The 20730-nt window shown below is 39.2% G+C and overlaps 1 protein-coding gene across 2 annotated transcripts; it reads right to left on the reverse strand.

Annotated features, from left to right (window-relative positions):
• Positions 1-198: 198 nt before the first annotated feature.
• On the reverse strand, positions 199-20540 carry MLH3 (mutL homolog 3). Of its 2 annotated transcripts, XM_059474853.1 has the most exons (13): positions 20484-20540; positions 16370-19702; positions 12767-12865; positions 12042-12112; positions 10963-11067; positions 8904-8976; positions 8191-8262; positions 7112-7220; positions 3821-3980; positions 3137-3160; positions 2856-2937; positions 1415-1566; positions 199-692 (listed from the first exon to the last, which is right to left on the reverse strand). In XM_059474853.1, exons 2-13 carry the CDS (start codon positions 19641-19643, stop codon positions 615-617), a joined length of 4299 nt encoding a protein of 1432 aa, XP_059330836.1. In that variant the 5' UTR covers positions 19644-19702; positions 20484-20540; the 3' UTR covers positions 199-614. The 2 variants fall into 2 exon arrangements, with proteins under 2 accessions (XP_059330836.1, XP_059330837.1); XM_059474854.1 differs by lacking the exons at positions 12767-12865; positions 20484-20540 and adding an exon at positions 20218-20314.
• Between the last annotated feature and the right edge of the window lie 190 nt (positions 20541-20730).

Genomic DNA, 20730 nt, shown 5'->3' on the forward strand with positions numbered 1-20730 from the left:
TTAGCTATTGAGTTATTGCAGTGGGGATAGGTGGGGATTTAGAATCTCTCACTCAAGAACACAAACTGCAAGGAGTTGGAGAAGGCAGCTGTGTGTGTCATTTGTTGCCAAGTGAAGTGTTTCTTGAGTCTAAGTTGGCCTATATATACTATGAAGCTGGTTAATCCTCATTCCAACCACTGCCATGAGCCTAAGGAGTGAGTTGAATGTGAACTTTATTAAAAAATACCTTCCAATTTTCAAAGTACTACAAAATACACTAATTAAAATTCCCCTCTCTATTATGCAGAATTATGCTGTGCTTGCAGAAAAGAAGCGCTTTGCTTCAGTAGCTGCATGTGGCTGCAACTCCTTACACCCAGCAGTGCAGCAGTGACATAGCACCCAGACTTCCAGTGCTATTCCTTAAGGTTGAAGATGCTTCTCCAGGCTCCAAGGGTGGGCTCCTCCTGCCATGTTCTCCTGGCTGGTCTCTGCTCCTTCGGTCAGTAGTCAAAGGAGAGCTCTGGTGACTGCACTGGCTCAGAACTTGGCTTCACACAGGGTAGTCTATCCACAGGATCATGGATTATACCAGTGCTTCTACTGGTTGCAGTTTACAGTTTTAACTTTTTTTAAATAGGTTCTTTTTTTTTTCCAAATAGCTGCCATGCTCTTGCCATCTTCCTGAGTCTAGTTAAATTAGGTTTAGGCTGGAGGGAGAAAAATTAAGCACAAGTCATAACTAAGTAAATAAGTTTCAGTGTTTCCATACTCTTTGCCCTAATACAGTCCTTCCTAAGTTAATATCTAATTCACAGTCCCACCTGACTTTCAACAGAATCCAATTTAATAACAATAAAGCACAGTAACAGCAAAAGGGAGGAGTAATGATTTTGTTTTAAATTTAAATGTAACCTGATTTAAATATAACCTTGTCTAGTGGAAGGTGTTCGTAGTCATGGCAACAAGATGATCTTTGAGGTCCCTTTCAACCCAAACCATTCTATGATTTTATAATAAATGTTGCTATTCCTGTGCTTTATCTCCATTTTATAGCATCTTAAACTTTGGGAAAGTAAGCATTAGTTTAATTAGCATCTTTGCCACTAGCAGAATTTCAGAATTTCCATGCTTTCCAAATTTTACACTTCAAAACTGCAAGCACTTTAAATGTATGCTTAACCTTAAGGACACTCTTCAAGTCAGTGTGACTATTCAAATAATGTATGATAACATCCTTGCTTAAGTGTTTACAGGACAGATGGCTTTTGTCCTAAAGTTTCATTTTATTGGTAACAATATGTAACAAGTCAAGTAATATAAGGCCAGTGGTGGTGGTTTCAAACAGTATGATCTTAGCTCTAGCACACATACGTGATGCGCCTCTGATACCCCAGAGCACGGATTACCAGAGGTGTGTCCCACACAGTACCTGTTTTTCCTGCTGTAGATGGTCTATGTCTGCAAGAGGCAGCATTGAAGGTCTTCCATGAGCACACTGGAAGGGTAGCTTACAAGATGACAAAGCTTCAATAAGCCTGCAGCTCTCCTCCAAAGTCAAATGCTCATTAAACTTAATAGCTCCTGAAAAAGAGACACATTCTTGCCCCTGCTGCCAAAGAGGACTCCACTTCCTTCTACAGCTGTGGTTTTCAGTGAAAACTTTGGGGGCATCTCCCAGAGATTAGCTGAGAGGCTGCAAAGGCAACCCAAAGGCTGCAGTGTGGCAGACTTGAGGCTTGGCTCAGTTAAAGAGTCTGCTGTACAAGGAGATCAGCTTTTCATGGCTTAAACTTTAACGTAGTCCAAGTCTGATGGACGGTAAGATTATTACATTTGGCATTTCAGGTAATGTTGCAAGAGGCAAATGGGCTTTTTTTGTGTGTGTGTGTGTGTGTGTGTGTGTTACAGCTGAAATTGGAAACAGTTCACAAATCAAGAAGTATTAAACCAAGACAACAGTTAATAACAGTTTCACAGGCTTGAGTGGCTCTCTGTGGCTGCCACGGACAGGTGTCACTTCTGAAACCAAGTGCTAGCCCTGCCACTGGGTCCATTCTCACAAGTGAGCACTTAAAGGCATCCAGAGGAAATTCAAGCACAACATTAGGGAGTTATTCCAGAGGTGTTTGCAAACTTCAGCCTGCACAGATGCAAAAGACCATCTGCAATATGCTTTCAGCCTTGAGACTTTTTTAGACACAAAACCCCAAAACCTATTGACTGCCAACTGAAAACTGAGACACTGTTGAGAAAACAGATACTTCTGGTTCACATTTGCCCTTTCAGCGTGATCTCATTGATACTGTATATGGCACAGGAATTGCAACAAGATGCTGGAGCTACTGCAGTCAAGACCAAGAAGGCCTGCTCATTGCCAGGTGCTGGAAAGCAACAGTTCCCTGAGAAGATGTAAATTTTTACCACACTCCTTCCAAAAGTACTTGAAATGTTGCGGGCACACTTAAACTACCACTTGGGATACTTAAAGGAAATTAAAAGTTTGGAAAGAGTGGTTAAGTGTTCTTTCCTGCATGCTTACAAGCAGATTGTAGCACCTTTTCCGTTGGCCCATCATAGAGCTGTTATTTGAATGGTTTAGAGCACACACAGATAAATGCATCTCAGAACTGTATGTTTCACATGAAGGGAAGTATGTTAGGCCCATACATTAATAAATTGGGGGAGTATTGTTTATCCCTTAGTGCTGTCCATGAGCATTACCTCCTCATCCCTAAGATATAGTCTTTAACCCTACAATAGCTGCAAACACATCCAAACACTGTCCCAGGGAGGATGATGTGTGGAGACAAAGGTTTGGGGGGAAAAAAAAGCCAAAAAGAAAGAATGAAAGAAAAGTAGAGTTTCCCTACCATGACAGGCCTGGGAAGCTAACACCTTCAGAAACGTCAGAGGCAGTGTCCCTCGCGCTCCTCCTCTTGTGGTCTGCAATAGCTAAAAGCAGTAAGGGAACATCAGGTTACTTTCCTTCTAATATGAGAAAAAAGAACTGTAACACAAAGGAAATTAAAAATGAAGAAAAGCTAGGGGATTATTTAGCCCACTCTCTCATTTGAAGCTCAACAGGCTCCCTTTGATTCATGCAGTAAGCATTGGATGTTATAGTCAACTCTAGAAGTAGAGAGCAACTCACCTCAACTTGTTCTTGAATAAGCTCCTAGAAAGAAAAAAGGTAATGTCATCAGTTGCTATTTTTCCCTTCCATCCCCCTATCCTATTTTGTTCATATCTGTGTATAACTTACTGTGTGACTGCCAGAATAAGAAAAAGTGATACTGTTTGTATGTACTGACCATGGTGTAGAAGACCTAGGTGAAAATCCTGACCTCCCACTGCAAGTAATCATTTCAGGAATTTCTCACCCTAAAACTGCAGAACATCTGAAACAGTGGTTTTTAGAAAGCCCCACTGACCCCACTGATATAGAGATTTCATGGAAGCAACTTTAATATTGCTGATACATAAATATTGTTATTACTTATTCATTTTACTGTTCCTTCATTTAATAATTTTTCTGTTCCTGCAAGAAGCATTTACTGTCCATTCAAGCATCCATGTGCAGTAATCAGTTAAAATATCTTTGCTATACACAGTTTTTCTTAGCTTCTCCACTAGTCCAAGTCTGAAACAGTCTTCTATCATTTCAGTTATAGTTCAGTGGTTTCAGTTTGGGGACTATTTAGCTACAAAAAAGGGATGGCATTCACATTTGCCAGGGGACTCTATTGTCTCCTTCATAACAGAGATCCTGTAATTTCCTGGTCCATGAATACAGAACAAGACCCACTATCATAACTTCACCATATACACAGCTGACCTCCACAATACTTTTAGTGATAGGTTGTCTTTTCCGCCGTAATTCATTGGCTTCTCTTTCTATAAAACACATTGGCACTTTCCTCACAAGAAGCAAGGAGTTGTTTGTCTCAGGAAATGATAATTCAAGACCCAAGTCCTCCAAATTTTTGTAGCAGCATCTGAGGAAGAAAAACCAAGAGAAATAAGACATCAACCACTGTGTCTATGACTCCATAGCACATGTAAGTATTTCTGTATTTCTGTCCACATACATGGTTTCTCATATCACTTCCTGTAACAGTTTCCCATTTCGAAATCCATGCCTCATGAGATTCCAAGTAATTTTGCCTTTTCAGCTTACGTTCAGACATGTTTTTTCACTCCAATAACCGTGCATTTTTCATGTTCCACAGCTACAAGATCTAAGAGTTCCTGTGTTATGCGAAGAGAGGCTTTGTTTCTAAATCTATAAATCTGCCTTTTCTGAAGGTGCACGAGATGTCTGGTTCAACATAAAAATATTCCAAATATTGAAATTACACAGCATAAAGACTACTTTAAGTCTAATCTAAAAGAACTGTGATTTCAATTAACACATATGAGCAAATTCTTAAAATGGAAAAAGTATTTTAAGAAATTTATGATGGTTTAATGAACTTTATATCCTGTTAAGCAAAGAGAATACAGGAAAGAACAACCTCTAGTTAATTATGACATATATCAGCCTGTGGATGGAAAAATACACACAAAAATGAGACTTCAAAGACAGATGAGAGCTTATCTCCAAAATGAAAACAATTGTAACAATATATACTTTATTAATTCAGGGAGTTATACTTTATTAATTCAGGGAGTATTCACTTAAAACAAAGGTGGTAAAGGTTAGTTCTAGAAAAGAAATTCCTTGAGCAAAAAATAGAAAGAAGCAAATCTAAACTTACCTAAATCAATAATGAGAATAGTACAATTATTAGCCTCCATATGAACGTGGCTTATGAAATTCTATTTAAAAAAAAAGAAGACATGTATAGCCTTCAGCAGGCTATACAGAAAGAAAGACAAAAAGCCTATTGTGAATGAAATTACAAAATCCAAGCAGCTATTGAAGTCAACTGGGCTTTTCTATTTTTTTTTATTATTATTAAAAGAAAAAATAAAGAAGGAAGTGCAAGAGAGTCAACAGAACAATGCATTACTACAATGCCTAGTAGATAAATAACAGAACCAAAGCTGCAGGTGAACGAGAGGTCCAGCTGAACGATTAAATTGCAAGCACAGCTGAAGTGAAAGGTCTTTTAGACAGGTTATTTTATTTTATTACACCAAACTTTACCTCAGAATACAGTCACAGTCTGAGAGTAACAATAACAATAGAATTTAGACTTTCACATAATACTTTTAATTCCTAACTTTTTAGTAATGATAGTCTCAGAGAGCAAGGGATGAACTGCTAATACATACTGAAAAATTATTAAGTCACACAATAAAAGTACTAGTAAGCTAGCACCAGTAAGCTTCTTGCTGAAAATCACAACTGGCATCCCTCTGTGCTGAATATTCAACCAATGTCCTTAGAAGAAACACATGCCTTTTTGAGTTACTTCCTTACTCAGTTTTCTAGAATGTTTGTGATTTACCTGATGAAAATAGTAGCTCTCATAATTTATTAGCTCTTTCCAAAAGTCTTTCATGTCACCACTTAAAAGTAGATAAAAAAGGAAATGCAAAAGGTTGTCATGGATAGAGAAGGAACATCTATTATGATTTAGAGACTACGGAAGCAAGGTGTGCTGGCAACAGATGGTCAGTGTTCAACACGAGTCCTCATCTGTTATCTTCATGATTGTTTATTAATGATGTGGAAAAGAAGCAGCACGGTCAAGCAAGCAAATTTATAGAAAGTACAAAATTATTTCGGTCAGCTGAGACTAGATAGAGACAAAGTTGAACTCAATCAGAATTTAAAACAAGTAGAAAAATAGAAGAAAAATAGAATAGAAATCAGTAGGATGAATGAAAAATGGGCAGAAAACCAGAATTTACTCCACCTAAAGACAAATAAATACAAATTATCAGAAGTAATTTAATCTATTTCTACTTTTGGCTGGCTTCTACATAAACAACAGAAATTCAAAAAATAACCCCCCCTACTCTGTTCTTTGCCTTGACCATCCACACAGAAGCAGCTCATGCAAGCAGCAGTAGACAAAAAAGGAGACAAAATATCAGGTGTGGATATAACAAACAGAAGACATGAGCACAGCTGCAAAGCTACTGTACAAATCAATGGGATTCTCCCACTTGGAATATTGTATTCAGTTTTAGCCATCCATTCTCTAAAGTAGATCTATTAGAAATGAGAGACATTCATAGATCAGAGCGAAAATAAATCAAAGTTGAAGAAGAGGCATTACAAATATTGTGATGTTAGCAACAACATCATTGAGAGGTGGGAACAAAAAAAAATCCAAATATTACTGAAATATGATCAACACTAAGCAAGTGTATCCCTGTAGTAGGCAACAATCTTAATAAGGACTGAATCAGCAGCTGTTGAGCTTGCCACAGGAATCACAAAAAAGAAAAAAGAAGAGTAATGAGGTAATACTGACAGAACTTCATCTAAAAATTCAGAACAATGCACTGAAAAAACCTCACAAATGGATGTGGCAGGCGACAGACAAAGATGTGGGGGAAAAGAAATTATGATGAGTGTCCAATAGGTCTGCAATAGTCCAACAAGAAATCTGTATCTAAACTCTTGAAGAACAAAAGTTAAATATCCTAATTGTAGCTAGGTCACCATTCTGAAACATTTGGGAAACAGTGTTCATTAGTTACTCTTGGCAGTCACCTAGGAAAAAGGAATGTGTTTTTGAAGGATTCACAATACAGATTTTCCATATCCCATCCTCCTCTTCTCAGAAAGTGCCTGTAAAGTCAGTACCTAGGTCGACAGTCTGGGCACTGCAGTCCTTTGAGCACTCCCAGGTCCTGAGCCCCAGACAGGAGGAACTGTTGGAAGCTGCTTTGGCAGTCTTCTGGCCCACACATGAAGGTTTACTTTCCCGGGGAAATCAGAGCACATTGCAAGGCACAAAAATGGCACACCCCAGGGTTTTGTCTTGAGATGTTGTAACAACGTGCCTAAGAAGCGTATCCATTTCCCTCAGTACAGAGAGAGCCAACTGGGCTCTGCTCAGGAAAGAATCAACAATTTTTCTCCTGAGTTTCATGGTCACAATATATAGATATCTTCCTGATCAACAGAGCCATCCCCCAAAATTGAGAGCTATTTGTCACTACTAACCGTAGAAATCTTCTTTGTTCTTCAGTAACTTCAATCTCCAAAGGGGGAGAGATGGAGGATGACAGTATTTTCTTCTTGCCACATGCTGCAGCTTCCTTCTCATAGGAATCTGTGAATGAAACATTTAGAAGTATCCTTCTTAAAATATTTACGGAGGCATTACCCTTAATGACCCTCTGGTTTGGCATGTAATCCTCTGCTTGGATTAAAAAATGACCACAGAATGCCTTCTCTTGAAACTTGTGGAGGACTGGGAATGTCACAAACCAGACATCCAGTCTCTGGGGAAGGGTTGGTTAATGCCACTTTGTTTTTTCCCACCAGTTCCAAAAAAGAGTCACTCTAAATAGCAAAACAACCTACTGATATATTTGGTTCAACTCAGAGAGAACAATTTTTCCACAGAAAGTCAGATATAAATGGAGTTAAAATACTATTCATTAAGCATTTCTCCCTTCAGTCTTTACCTTTTTTCAGTACCTGACCAAAAGGAACAGAGTTCCTGGAACACTCGGCAGGAACTGCACAGTGTTTGTTGATGTAAGAGAAGGTCAATGATTTTTAAGTGCTTGATGGACGGCTATTGTGCTTTTTAACACTGAAACCAATGGCTAATGAGCTTACACAGAAGACTATTATCCCTTTGCAAACAGTCAGACTGTGGAAATTTTAGGCTTTAAACACAGTATTCAGCTAAAAAGGAACCAAATGAACTAGACTCTTTATTCAGCATCCCATGTCTTATTCTTCACAGTGTAACCACACAAACTTATTGATGTTGTTTTATTTCCTCTTCATTGTTTTTCCTATCAGTCTTCCTGCTCTTTCATTATGTCAGGACTATTTTAGTTCAATAGTTCTGTGGGTAGGGAGCATATCTTTTATTTTTGGAAAGGCTGTAAGAATTTTCAGCTGCCAATATTATGATTGCTACAGATACTGAATGCCTGCACTCTTCTAGGGATCAGGATAAAGATGTTAAATGGATAGATATCCTATTGGTTCTGTACATGCCAGAGAGCTCATTTATACTTTTCTGTGCACTGATTATCTGTTTCTTAGACCACCTGAATCCTCACCTGCAATCAGCTGCTCCAAGCGGATCCGTTCATGAGCTGCATGTTGGTCCACCAAAATCAGGAGGTTTCCATCTAAAAATGTACCACAACAGATGAGAAATAGGCAACTTTGTACCAGGCAACTGCAGGGGTCAGAAAGAATAACCACTTCCCAGAAGCCACATTTAGAACATAAGTATCAGCTTGTTTCACAGAAACAAAGTGAGGAGGAGACTGTGTTGGCAGAACATAAAGTTACCATAGAACAGAAATTCAGTGATCCAAAATGGTGGTTAAATTAGGTAACTAAATTGAGTCAGAAACTCTTGTCTATTGACATGTTCATCTAACTTCAGAATGAGAGCTGAGATCACCTATAAACTGTTCTGTTTGACACTACCTTTTAAAACGTTACAAAACCTACTGATTTTGAATGCCTTTTTTGTACAGCTTCAGAAAGCTTCAACAATGAATATGTCCAGATACTGTGAACAGAGACTGAAAGATATTAGCAATTTGAGTACATCTATTTTTATAACATTAATCTGAAGGCAGTAGGAACACTCAACAATGTCCAAAATAAAGATAAAGAAGATCCAAGAAATTTCAAGCAAAGACTAAGGTTTTCCTCTACTAACATCAGCCCAAGGCAAGAAGAGATTACAAATAGGACAGTGCTCCCTCTGCAGTCCACTTGACAGCCACCTCAACTTCATGCTATTAACCAGTCTCACCTGCCTTTTTTTCCATTCCATTCCTAGTGTTAATTAAACAAGCGATAAATTTATTGTCCACTTGCTGAAGAACCTGTAAGATACTCAAAAAACTCATTATAGGGCAGTACAATTATTTTTAAAATGAAGGCAAACAAAAGAAACAACAATCAAAATGGATCAAGACCAACAAATAGCTAGTATGATGACTAGAGGACTGGAAGCCACATCTTTCCTAACCCAAAAGGCCTAGCAAAACTGGACTGAGAAGCTACATAGTTATTCTTTATCAATACATTGGGGAACTAAATATGGAAAAAGCAGACATTATTTAAGTTAAAAGATAATATTGGCAGAAGGTCAAATGACCATTAAATGGTCACGAAACAGTTTTCTAAATGGATCTAAGAGAAAGTTTCAAAATATATTTTAAAAATCTGGATAAACTTTTTCAAATATAATAATAAGGGCATGAGTACTAACTGTTCTAAGGTGAATGAAATGGCCATGTAGAAACCTCCTTGAGTTGGGAATGAAAGCTGTGCACAGTGACTCTGAGTAATTGATCTGTTGCTATCACCAAAAGAGAATGTAAACAACTTTTTTTACACTTGATAATCATCTGCAGAAGAAAGGAAGAGTTTTTCCCTTCATTTTTGACGCAGAATTTGCCTCTGTGACTTGATTCGACTTTCCCCTCAAGCATCAGAAATCCACCAGAGCAACATGCAATACTGAGATGAGGTGCACAATGCTTTCAGTATCTTATTGTTAGATTTCAAATATACAGATATGGTGTTATGGAGGAATTTCTCCCAATGTTACATAGACAGCTCACCCTGAATTCTCTGTTTCACAACATGTTCACCTGGTAGGTAAAAATTAATGGATGACTATTTCTTTGCAGGGACACAAGACTAATGATTCTTTTTATTCTTTTCCTGTTGCATGATGCAACATTTTCTGCTTTTCATCTTTGTAGAGAGATTCTCAAAATTGCTGTAGGGTACTGGAAGTAGTATTTTGTTTTTTCAGAGACAGAAAGTAGTTAACTTCCTCTAGTTTTGCCTTCTTGAAAACGTAGAAAGGAAAACACAATACAGGTAAACGCAGAAACATTCAGTAAGTTTTAAAGAACAGTTCTTATTATGAGAAAAAAGACAAATGGTACCTTCTATTCTCCATCTTTCCTCTCTTGTCTTTGTGAAACATAACCTGTTCACTACAGTAACTTTATTTATTCCTATTATTCATGCACTCACAACATAAGTAAGGGAATCATTTGAATCATCTCCACCCTGGAGATGAACATTACCATGCCTCACAGAGTCAGAACCTGCAATCTCAAAGTCAGCAGCCTGACTGCATAAGAGAAGTGTTAGGTGGACCTTTGGGTCTTTTGTCACTGGGATGCAAGAGAGGGAGAGAATCCACTCTGGCATTCCTACCCAAGCAAACCATCGCATATGTAAGCTGAAGACTTATATTTACATTAGCTTTTAACACCCAAAACATTTGATTAAAAAACCACCGAAATAATAAAACTTGATGTTATTATGCCACTATTAAAGATCACTTTTAAGTGCAGACATAAATTTTAGGGTGAAATTTCAAGTTTTTCCATTAAAATTTGGATTTGATTTTGAAATCACTCTACTAAGGAATTATATTTCTAAGGTAAATAAAAAAGGAAGATACAGGGCACAGATTTAATAGAAATAAGAACTAAGAAAATGCTAAACAACAAATATAAAAACTGTACTTTGAACTGTTATTTAGTTAATAATGTTTCTAAGCAGCAGTAACAGGGCTATCTCTTGATTTTGATCTAATCATACTAGTCAAGTAACTTTACAGTCACTTACAGATAGCTGGTTAACCATGAGATGATACCAGGATATGGCATGACACACATGTCTGCTGGTATCACATATGACCAAGAATTCTGTTAGTGCTTGTGAAAATTAGGAATGTGAACTGTTTTCCTGGATATTTCTTTCCTAGCAGGTAGAAACATCAGCAAATCCCATCTGCTGAGCAGGATTTTGGGGATGAAAGCAAGTAATAGATTATATTGTACCTGCATTGAATGAACCATGTCTTTGGTGAAACGATAAGGATACAAGATATTGTGAATTTTCACAGCCAGACTGTCAGCCTGACCACTGGCCACATCAACTGCAATCTGTAAAAACAGGATTCCACATCAAGGAAAAGCTCAACAGTGTGGCAAAAAACCCCAAACACACAGAGCAGATACTCCCAATGAACCATTTTAACAAAAACTAGAAATAACTCTGCATTTCACAAACCAAGCTTTCTATACAAGAATAACAGCAACTAAAAAACCATCTGACAATACCTTTGCTTCTACCACCACGTATCTTTCCCATCTGGCTATTACCTGCTAATTTCAATGCATCCAGCGGATTCCAAGTAGCTATCAAAAGCTGAAGTTAATGATCAGCCTACGTGAGCTCTCAGGGGATGGCATTACAAAGGCTGCATTACCCCGGAATGAGTCAGAGCACACGTCACTGCAAGGCTGAACAGAAGTGTTCCCTTCCAGAAACTCACCAGCAGGTGGTTTGCACTCCGTGCCTATTGTTTGCAGGTGGAAATGGTTACATACATATGTTTACACACACACAACATGAGGATTAAAGATAATGCTGCCTCATGACAGCAAAGGAAGTTTTTATAAAAGCTCCAACATTGTTTCCCTCTCACATGCTGTAACCCTGCCAGGCTTTAAAAACAGCTATGTTAAAATACACTTTTAAGACCTGTTCAAACCTGGGTTATTTTATCTCTGTCCACAAAGCAGACAAACACTATATTACAATTTTGCCACTCGATAACTTCTAATGTTGAGATGACTATCTCTGTAGAGGGAAAGACAGTTTACAATGTTCTGGTTTTGGAATTATGTAAAATGAAAGATTAGCCTGATACCTGCCTCTCTTTGAATAAACCCACAACAATGACTTGCATCTAAACAGTCTGTAAAAACCAAAACTTCCAGGTCCATAGTGTAATATATCTGTGGATAACTTATAGGCAACAATCATTACATTTGCAATTTTGGACCCAATGTCAGAAAATAACAAAAATCTAAAATTATTCTTATTTCAGCATGAGATGCAAGGCAATACTTACCTCTGGGCAGGGAACAAAAACAGGATTATCCCATTCCAAAAGCAATGACTGGAGGGATTCCCCTTCAGCCTCTAGGAAAGAACACACAGATAATAGAGGAACTACCACCATCTGTCAGTAGAATGTTCACTGGGGACCTCAACCTCACTCAAATATTATTTCTTTTTTTTCCTTCACAAAAAGGGGAGAGTGTACAAATAAATAATGGAACATGGCACTAGGCTTCTGTACTGTCTGCTTTAACTAGGAAGGAGAGTGTGCATCCTTCTGACTCCTAAAAATGCTACAGCACAATTCAACAGGCCTGGAAAAGGGGTGGAGGGATTGTAGGGAAAGAAAGACCTGTTTAGCTACCCACTCCCTCTGGACAAAGTTACATACCAAAAAGATTATTTCATCCTTTCCACTGCAAAAAAAAAAAAGTGTGAGGATTGAAGCTATTTTTCACATTCCAAGGCTGGAATGAGTACAAAGAAGTGAGTAGGTAATTATTCTTTAAACTCATGACATAATTCAACAAAGAACTGGGTATTTCATCCTGTATATAAGTATTCTTTAACCTGCCTTCAACCCAAAAATTTTTTTTCCAGTTCTAGATCTGAGATGACTCACACAGTCCCATTGTTAACAGACCTTGAGTAATTCTGGTTCCTGTTGGGACATCTGGGAGAATTTTTTTATTTGTTTTTACCACAGAACACTGTGTCCTGGAAAGCTGGCCCTACCTCTCAGATTCTGGCTTGTCTGAGTCTTCTCTTTCTGAGGTCTAGGAAGGAAGGGAAGCACAATCTCACTTCTGAAGGGATGGCATCTGAACTGAAACCCTAAACAAATAATAATAATTATTTGTTGCTGCTTAATAAGCAGCAAGCAAAATTACTAAAAGCTATACATCTACCATATTCTTATAAATGAGCATGTGCTTAGCCCTGTAAAATTTCAAGTATCACACAGATTCTGCAACCTAACATTGAGAAATAACAACACATACGTAAAAAGCTGAGAATTATCAGACATACACACCTTAGGAAATGTAAAAATATTACCATGGTTTCTGCAGGACTGTATGTAAAAATTGGCTGATGCCTTAAACTTGTAATAATTATTTCCAGAATTAGTGCAACCAGAAGTGTTTTCCCCAAAGAGAAAGGATGCACATAGTAGTCTATCAGAGATCAAAACATTGTTGAATTCCCTCGGTTAAGGAGCAGCAAAACTGTCAGTCTATCACCATTCCTATCAATATTTAATACAGTTATCAGGAATTTGTAAAACTGAAAACTACAAATCAGTGAGCCCACATGAGGTAACAGAGTTAGTCCAACAATATGTTCTCACCCACCCAGAAATGATTTAATATTACAAACTTGTATTGTTATCAAGAATATTAAGAAAAGTGGCTCAGATTTCCAGCACGTTGGTAAACATTTCACCCTTCCTTTGGTACAATTCAGTCTTCTATTCTTTGTGAAATAATAATGAATTAATAAAGTTCCTTTCTACCAAGAAATTAAGGGTGTGCATTCAGGAAAAGAGGCAGAGTGATAATGCCAAAGAAAACGAGCTGTGTGCTGATAAGCTCAGTGTGAAAAGGCTCTATAAAATCTTGGGCCAGTCCATAGACTCCTGACTGTTGGCTCCATTCCAGTGAGGACTAGTGACCCTGGGGACTGAGAATCCTTTCAAGAATCCAAATGGGCAGCCCAGCACTGGAGAGTAACTCAGCATCCCATTGTCACAAAACCCAGAGGAAAGGACAAAATGGCCTGATGTAGTTCCTGCTAAACTGTGGCAAATTGAAGAGTGCTGCCTAATTCAGACTCTGGCATAACTTTTATAACTATTGTCATGAAAAGACAATATCTCTCAAGTTCAGGGAAGAATCTACCATCTGTAACAAAACAAGTCCAGTATTTTATACATGTGATAGACAAAGAGTCATCTCCCTGGGGGTTTTTTTGAAGGAAAAATCCTTGTTCAAGATATATATTGCTCAGAAAGTTAGGATTTACTTGCTCCAAGGCTGGTGAGACTTCAGACTTGGCAGAGATATTATTAATATGATTCTTCTGACAAGTAGCATCAGAAAAGGTGGAGAGGATAGTAAGGTATATACTTCATGCAGGCAAGCCCCATACAACTACCATGCTTGAGCATTCATTTTCACTTGCCTCAGTTAGATCATGAAGATATTCCAGTGTAATGACACAACATAATGTAAGGAACAAAAATTGCAAATATAGCTGGCGTAACAATAAAGACCAGGTTGAGCTAGGATAGTTTCCTACTACAAATGCATTGTTAAAGAAGGCATCCAATGGTGAAATGAAGTTTGATGAATTTTCTTGTAGCAATCAGTTTAATCAGTATGAAGCTGCCTGGATCTGGCCTACAAAATCCAACATCTCTGTTGAGCATGTGGCTTGTGGCTGGAAAAGATGTCAGACAGCCACTGCTGTCATGAAAAAGAGGGTATGGATTGTTCTTACCTACTTCCATCTATTGCTAAGCAGTGTAACTTCCCTAGAATTGTGTAAAGATGCTATTCTTAGGGGCTATGAAATTCTAAGTCAAATTCTAACACAACATGGGGTTACTGACACTACTCTAAAAACCAAAATGAAAGCATACAAGTGAGGAAATGATTCTGCTCCTGGGCCTTAACAGCAGTCTAAAACAGTGCTCAACATTAAGAGACATGAATGCTGTGTTAGGACACAGTTATATTTATTCCTATGGCTGAAAGGAGCAACCATCCTTTGCTTCAAAAACATATGAAAGAATGTGTTTGTTGAACTTTGAAAACCTAAGACCTACAGGATCTAGCCACAGTTCAAACACCTTGTGAAGAATTGTGAGGTCCAGCTCTTATCTAAGTAAAGAATAAAATCAGACATATTGCCAAGAACTGGCAGAGTTAGAAAGACTGGCACCACTGATAGAACAAAGAGTAACAACAATGCTAAGGCTAAGGACAGTGCCATGGGAGGTAAAAAGATGCAATACAACACGTGTCTTCAAAGCCTACACACTGTACATCATCTGAAAGCATAAGAGTACATATCTCTATAAACATGAATGCACTATCCAACATTTTGGATAGAAGGTCAAGTTCTGCATCTCAGGGCTTTGGCTGGTTACTAAAGAGTACTGTGAGCAACAAAACTGGTATACCACAGAAACAAAAATATTAGTCAAAAAGTGTATATTTGCACTTGCAAGTAGTTTTGCTTAATAAAAACTTGCATCACATTTTCTTTGGATAATTAGATAGATATTAAAAGCTTTTGGCATCAATTATTATACATAAAGGGGAATAGCTCAACAACTGAAACACCTACTGCACCAGTGTTTCTGTGACTGGTGACAAACAAGGAAGTAACAGACAAAAATGGAACAAACCAAAGGCCATGACAACTGATTAGACAAATTTTTAACATGATAACTAGAAAGAAGTCCAAACTACTTTTTCAAAATAATTTATGTAGTAGAAAATAAAGTCTACACCAAGAATAGCTGCATCTTCACTCATACAATCTGCCTACAGACAGAATGCAAAACAAGAACACAGATATTTTTTCCCTTAAAGGGAAAATTATCAAAGACAGTACTAGACAGACAAACTAGATCAGGAATATAGAGATATTCCTAGACAGATCTGCAAGACTCATGAACACTGTGCCCATGAAAAAATAATACTATGCAGGATTCTTTCACTAGTGGAAAAGGCCCACCATCAAAAAAGCAACAATGCTGTACATCTGCTACAAAGTGAGAAAGAACAGCCCTTCTAAAATCCATGGACAGGAGACTACACATTCTCAATGAAGTTAGATTTTTTCTTTATCTTTCACGGATTGCTTTAAATTTTGTATGCAGTTTGAAAAAAGATCATTTTAATATAAGGTTCTCTTTAACTACACATTCTTAGAAACATAACTATTTAGGACAAATGGTAAAAAACACAGTACTTTTCTGGTACACCTCTTTTGAAGTATATTCCTCATTTTAGATGTGACAACAGCTATATGTAACTGTTATCACAGAGAATGTCATGATGCCCAGCGAAAAATAGGCAGCTATCAGTTAATTGTCATGCTGCTGACATTTCTTTTTATCATTTTATTTAAAAAGATCTTTTAATATCTTTACTGTTAATGTTTTACTGTCTCCATAGTTCCCAACACTTTCTTGTTTTCCATGCAGCTATTAACTATAAGGTAGTAACTAATGCAGTAAAAGCTCTCAGGTACTGCCAGCAAGATTATTTCATGCACCTAGAAGAAGAGTTTTCCTCATTCCATTTTTACAACCACCACCCCTCTTACCATTTTCTGAAACAACATTCACAGCCATTGTTGTTATATCTTGAATGCAGGCAGTTTGAAATCCTTCACAAGGAGGAGTGCCATAGGTGCTGAGTCCAGTTGCTTTATTGATGTACACTGTCTTACCCGATAAAGCATCGAAATCTTGGAGCCAGACAGAATCATTCCTCAGATTGCCTGTGCTCGTGTTGTCATCAGAGAACAAGTGCCTTTGCAAGGTCACATGGGGAACCTCAGTATCTTTCATATTTTGTTCTGAGGATTCACCTAATGTACTTTTGACTTTACAGATGATGTCAGTACAATCATTTTTAGCAGGTGATGCTAAAACTGAAGAGACTGTGTACTCTCCTATACTGCTGAGTGGTGATGAGCTGACAGGACTCTTCACAGACTCTGCTATCACACCATCTGATTGCGAGCACACGGCCTCCTTAAAAATGCTGGACTTACACTCCCTCATTTTTTCCACTGAGGATTTGTATGTTTGACAAACATTATACAAAAAATCATTATTTGAGGATTCACAATCAAAAGAATGGACATCTTTTCTATTTGAGTCTGTTTGGAACTGTTCACCAAGTTGTTCTACTTCTTTGTGATCCGTTTTCATTCTGGATAGTTTGGATGATAATGATCCTGGAGATCTTCTACAACTTGTGGTTTTGTTACTAACCAGAGAGTAATCAGACAATGTCAAAGGACTCTGACAAAGGGCTCGTTTGTCCTGTGACATTTCTCCACTGCAAAATAAAGTCTTTTCCAAGGAACCAAAACCTTGGCTAATATTATTAGAATCTTTATCTTCTGCTGCAGGTGGAGTTTCACAACTGCCAAAGTTATCATGATTGCCATTCCCATCCTTTGAAAAGTCAGAGTTAGTTTCTGAATTAAGAACTGGGAGACCACATTCATTTTGCTCTGATGTGGGTGTTGGTAGTGTAGACTTAACTTTCCCATAATATCTCCTGAACTTCTCTAATGATCCCAGCTGTGTGGACAAGCTCAGTTTCTTAGAGGGCTGTGATCTTGGCACAGCTATCTGCCTTCTAGTGTTTTTGATAACAATTCTCTTGCGAGGAATACCTGAAGAAGTTGCCAGTGGCAATTCCGCACTGTTCAATGTTTCATAAGGTCGTTTATTGGTAGCAGCAGGCAGAGCTGTCTCCTCCCTCACCCGATGTGACAAAGCTTTGTTCTCATGACCATCAGTCTTGCATACTTCTCTGGTAAGAGAAGCTGTATATTCTTTATTAGCATTACTGGAAATACCCTTAGCATTTGAAGACTGAATCACAACATTTACTTTATGGTCAAAAATATCCTTGGCACTGAGAGGGGCAGGCCTACGCTGTGAGTTTGATGCAAGATTTGTTTCTGTCTGTTCACAGTCATGTGGGGACTCATTTTGCACAAAACTTTTTATAAGGTCTGTAAGGCGCGACTTTAATGGTATTGAACTAACAGCCCCTCTTCTGGCATCATCTATCACTTCAGCTGCTCCCCTGTTTCTTCTTGCATTACACAGTGTTATTAATGAACTTCTAAAGACAGTTTCAGGTCCCACTGCTGTTTCAGTGGGGTCTTCTCTCTCAAGCAGTGATTGAATAAAATCCTTATTTAAGACAAGAACCTTATTGCTTTCCTGCATTACTTGACCTTGCTGGCTGCCCACATCTTTTATATTATTCTCTGCACAATCCTCTAGGTCACAACAACCATCTATTTCCCTTATTTCTGATCTGGTTCCTCCACTGAAAGAGGAACAAAGATGTTCTGAAGGTTTCAGACGAGTATCAGATACTTTTTGGGAACTGCTAGTGTATTTTGGCTTCTGTTCTGAGGTATTTGATTTAATTAAATCAGAAACTGTGTCATCTTTGCTTGGCAACGGAATCTCTGCTTTATTGTTTCTACATGGATCAGATGATTCAGCAGTGTTCTGAACTGGGGCATTTTTAGTTTCCTGTACATTTTTACTTGACTCTATAAGACTTGAACTTTTTTTCCCAGTAATGGATTTCCTCTTGACATCTTTTGATTGCAAGCTACGTATTTCATAAGAATCCACAATTTCATTACATGTTTTCTTAAAATTTTCCTGGATGCTCTTCTCATCAAGAATTGAAGGCTTCAGAACTGGAGCATTATGTAAACAAAAGTCATTGTGTTCATTAAATTCTCTGATGTCCTCACTACAAGGTTCAATAAATAAATGCTCTCGTTTCAAAAATATTTTCACTCCTTCCTCTATGCAAGTTAGAAGAACATCCCAGTTCTGGAACTCAATCAGAGTCTTTGCAGGCTCCAGGCACACATCATAGTCACTGTATGCACAGGTTACATTGAGAATAAAGATCCCATACAACTCTGGCCCACAGCGATGGCGACCAGGACTTGAATTAGCCTGTCGGCTTGCAGGGACACTCTTTGCCTTGCAAATTAGGCTTTCTTTTCTTAATAAAAAATCAATTAGTTTATGTAGTCTTGTCTTTAAAACAAGCCTCCTATTCACATACAAGAACTGCATATTCTTATTGTAATGTCCCTCAGTACTGATAAAACCATTTATCTCAAATCCCCCAGACTTGTGATTTATTTCTCGTAACTTCTGGGATCTGCCCAGTCCATAAATTTGACAAAAACGAGAGTACACGTCTCTTGTCTTAGGGAGCTGAAGCACCATGGAACAAGAAACATCGTTTCTTAAGGAAAGAGAAACAGAAGGATGCATTAGCGAAACAGCCTCTACCTTCTGTCTCACTCTCTCAATTTCCAGCACAGGATCCATACACTTTCTCCTCACTGGTACCTGATGGAACAGATTGCACACGGTGACTGTAGTTCCGCCACTTGGTCTGTTCAACTCAGCTTCACACACTTCCAGTGCTTGCCCATTGTGAAACAGTTTCAAAAATGTTTTTGCTGTCCTGCTGGTCTTAGATGAGATTTCCACTACACTGGCCATGTTGGCTATACTTGCCAAAGCCTCTCCTCTGAAGCCATAGAAAGTCAGGTTCTCCAAGTCTCTCACTGAGCTGCACTTGCTGGTGAAGTAGCGCTTTCCAACAGCCTTTAGGTCCTCCTTCCCAATCCCAGAGCCATTGTCCACCACCTGGATCTTAAAAGCTTCCAAATCCACCCTGATAGCTACACATGTTGCTTTGGCATCAATGCTATTGAGGACAAGCTCCTCAACACACTGCCCGAGTGAGTTGACAGTGACTCCAGAACGCAGCCTGGCTCGCACATCTTCCACCAAACGTTTGATCATGTCAAAATCTGATAGATGAGAGCCACAAGAAACCACAGGGAGCTCACTGCTCCATATTCCTTAAAACACGGAGAGATAAAGGGGGAAAAATTAAATAAATACAAATTAAAGACCTGAAAAGACTTTGATTTATTTCATTCATCCTCATAGATACACTTTTCTTAGTTTTCTTAGCATTCAGAGGCTTTTTCTGTGATTATTTTCATGCTCATGCTCTGACTACACATTGTCAGCACCTTCAGGGTAGACAGCCAGAGCCTGAGCCTAAGCTCCTTACTAACAACATGCTGTGTTCTCAAACTTACCATATCCAAATCACACTCCTACCGTGTGAGGCAAAACTCAAAGAACCTGTAAGCAAAAGGTTTCTACTGCAATTTTCATCAGAATTATAGAGTAAATATCACCAAGAAGTGGGCAGAAAGATGCTTTTCTCCTGTTTTTACATCCCCACAAAAACTGACAGTCCTGGTCAAATAGCATCTGCTGCTACTTACGCAGGAAACGAGCAAAGCACGCTTAGCAATGGGTGTCAGGCACAAAGAGCAAGCTGTTTATGCAAAAGGGAACCCACTGTTTTCAAGTCCTTGGCGCCTAGTGGTTTCCTAGTGGCATTCAAGGGGCCTGCTAGCCGTGCCCGGGGACCCGGTGCCGCCGCTGGGACAGGTCTGCCGAGGCTCCCTGGCCCCGGGGGCTGAGGAGGGCAGCGCGGACCCGCGGCTCAGCTCGCCAGCACACGCTGTTCGTGCCCCCCCCTCACGGGCGGAGCGCCCTCTGCTTCCTCTCCCCGGCCGCCCCGGGCCCCGCTCCCGCGTCCCGCCCCGGCCCCTCAGCACCCACCGGACAGGGGCGGGCCCGCAACGGCCGCAGCGCGAGACCGCCGGGGCCGGGCCTCCGGGTCCCTCGCGCGGGACGACAGCCCGTGCGCAGCCGCGAGCGGGCGGGGCCCGGCGAAGAGCACGCCGGGAGTTGTAGTTCCCCCCCCTCCACTAGGCCCAAGGAGGCCGGGGAAAGAGAGAGCTCGGCCCGGCTCCCCCCTGGCCATTCCCGCACAGCGGCACCGAGCGGGGAGACTGAGGGGCAGATT

Source organism: Ammospiza nelsoni, chromosome 6 (assembly GCF_027579445.1).
Source record: "Ammospiza nelsoni isolate bAmmNel1 chromosome 6, bAmmNel1.pri, whole genome shotgun sequence".
Taxonomy (NCBI): domain Eukaryota; kingdom Metazoa; phylum Chordata; class Aves; order Passeriformes; family Passerellidae; genus Ammospiza; species Ammospiza nelsoni.

What these genes read in the sequence shown, in the direction of transcription:
- MLH3 (XM_059474853.1), bottom strand. Translation starts at nt 19,643, where the DNA reads ATGATCAAACGTTTGGTGGAAGATGTGCGAGCCAGGCTGCGTTCTGGA. An exon ending in TTTTTGTTCCCTGCCCAGAG is followed by an intron (nt 11,068 to 12,041) that starts GTAAGTATTGCC and finishes CTGTTTTTACAG; the next exon opens with ATTGCAGTTGATGTGGCCAG. An exon ending in GAACAAAGAAGATTTCTACG is followed by an intron (nt 3,981 to 7,111) that starts GTTAGTAGTGAC and finishes TTTCTTCCTCAG; the next exon opens with ATGCTGCTACAAAAATTTGG.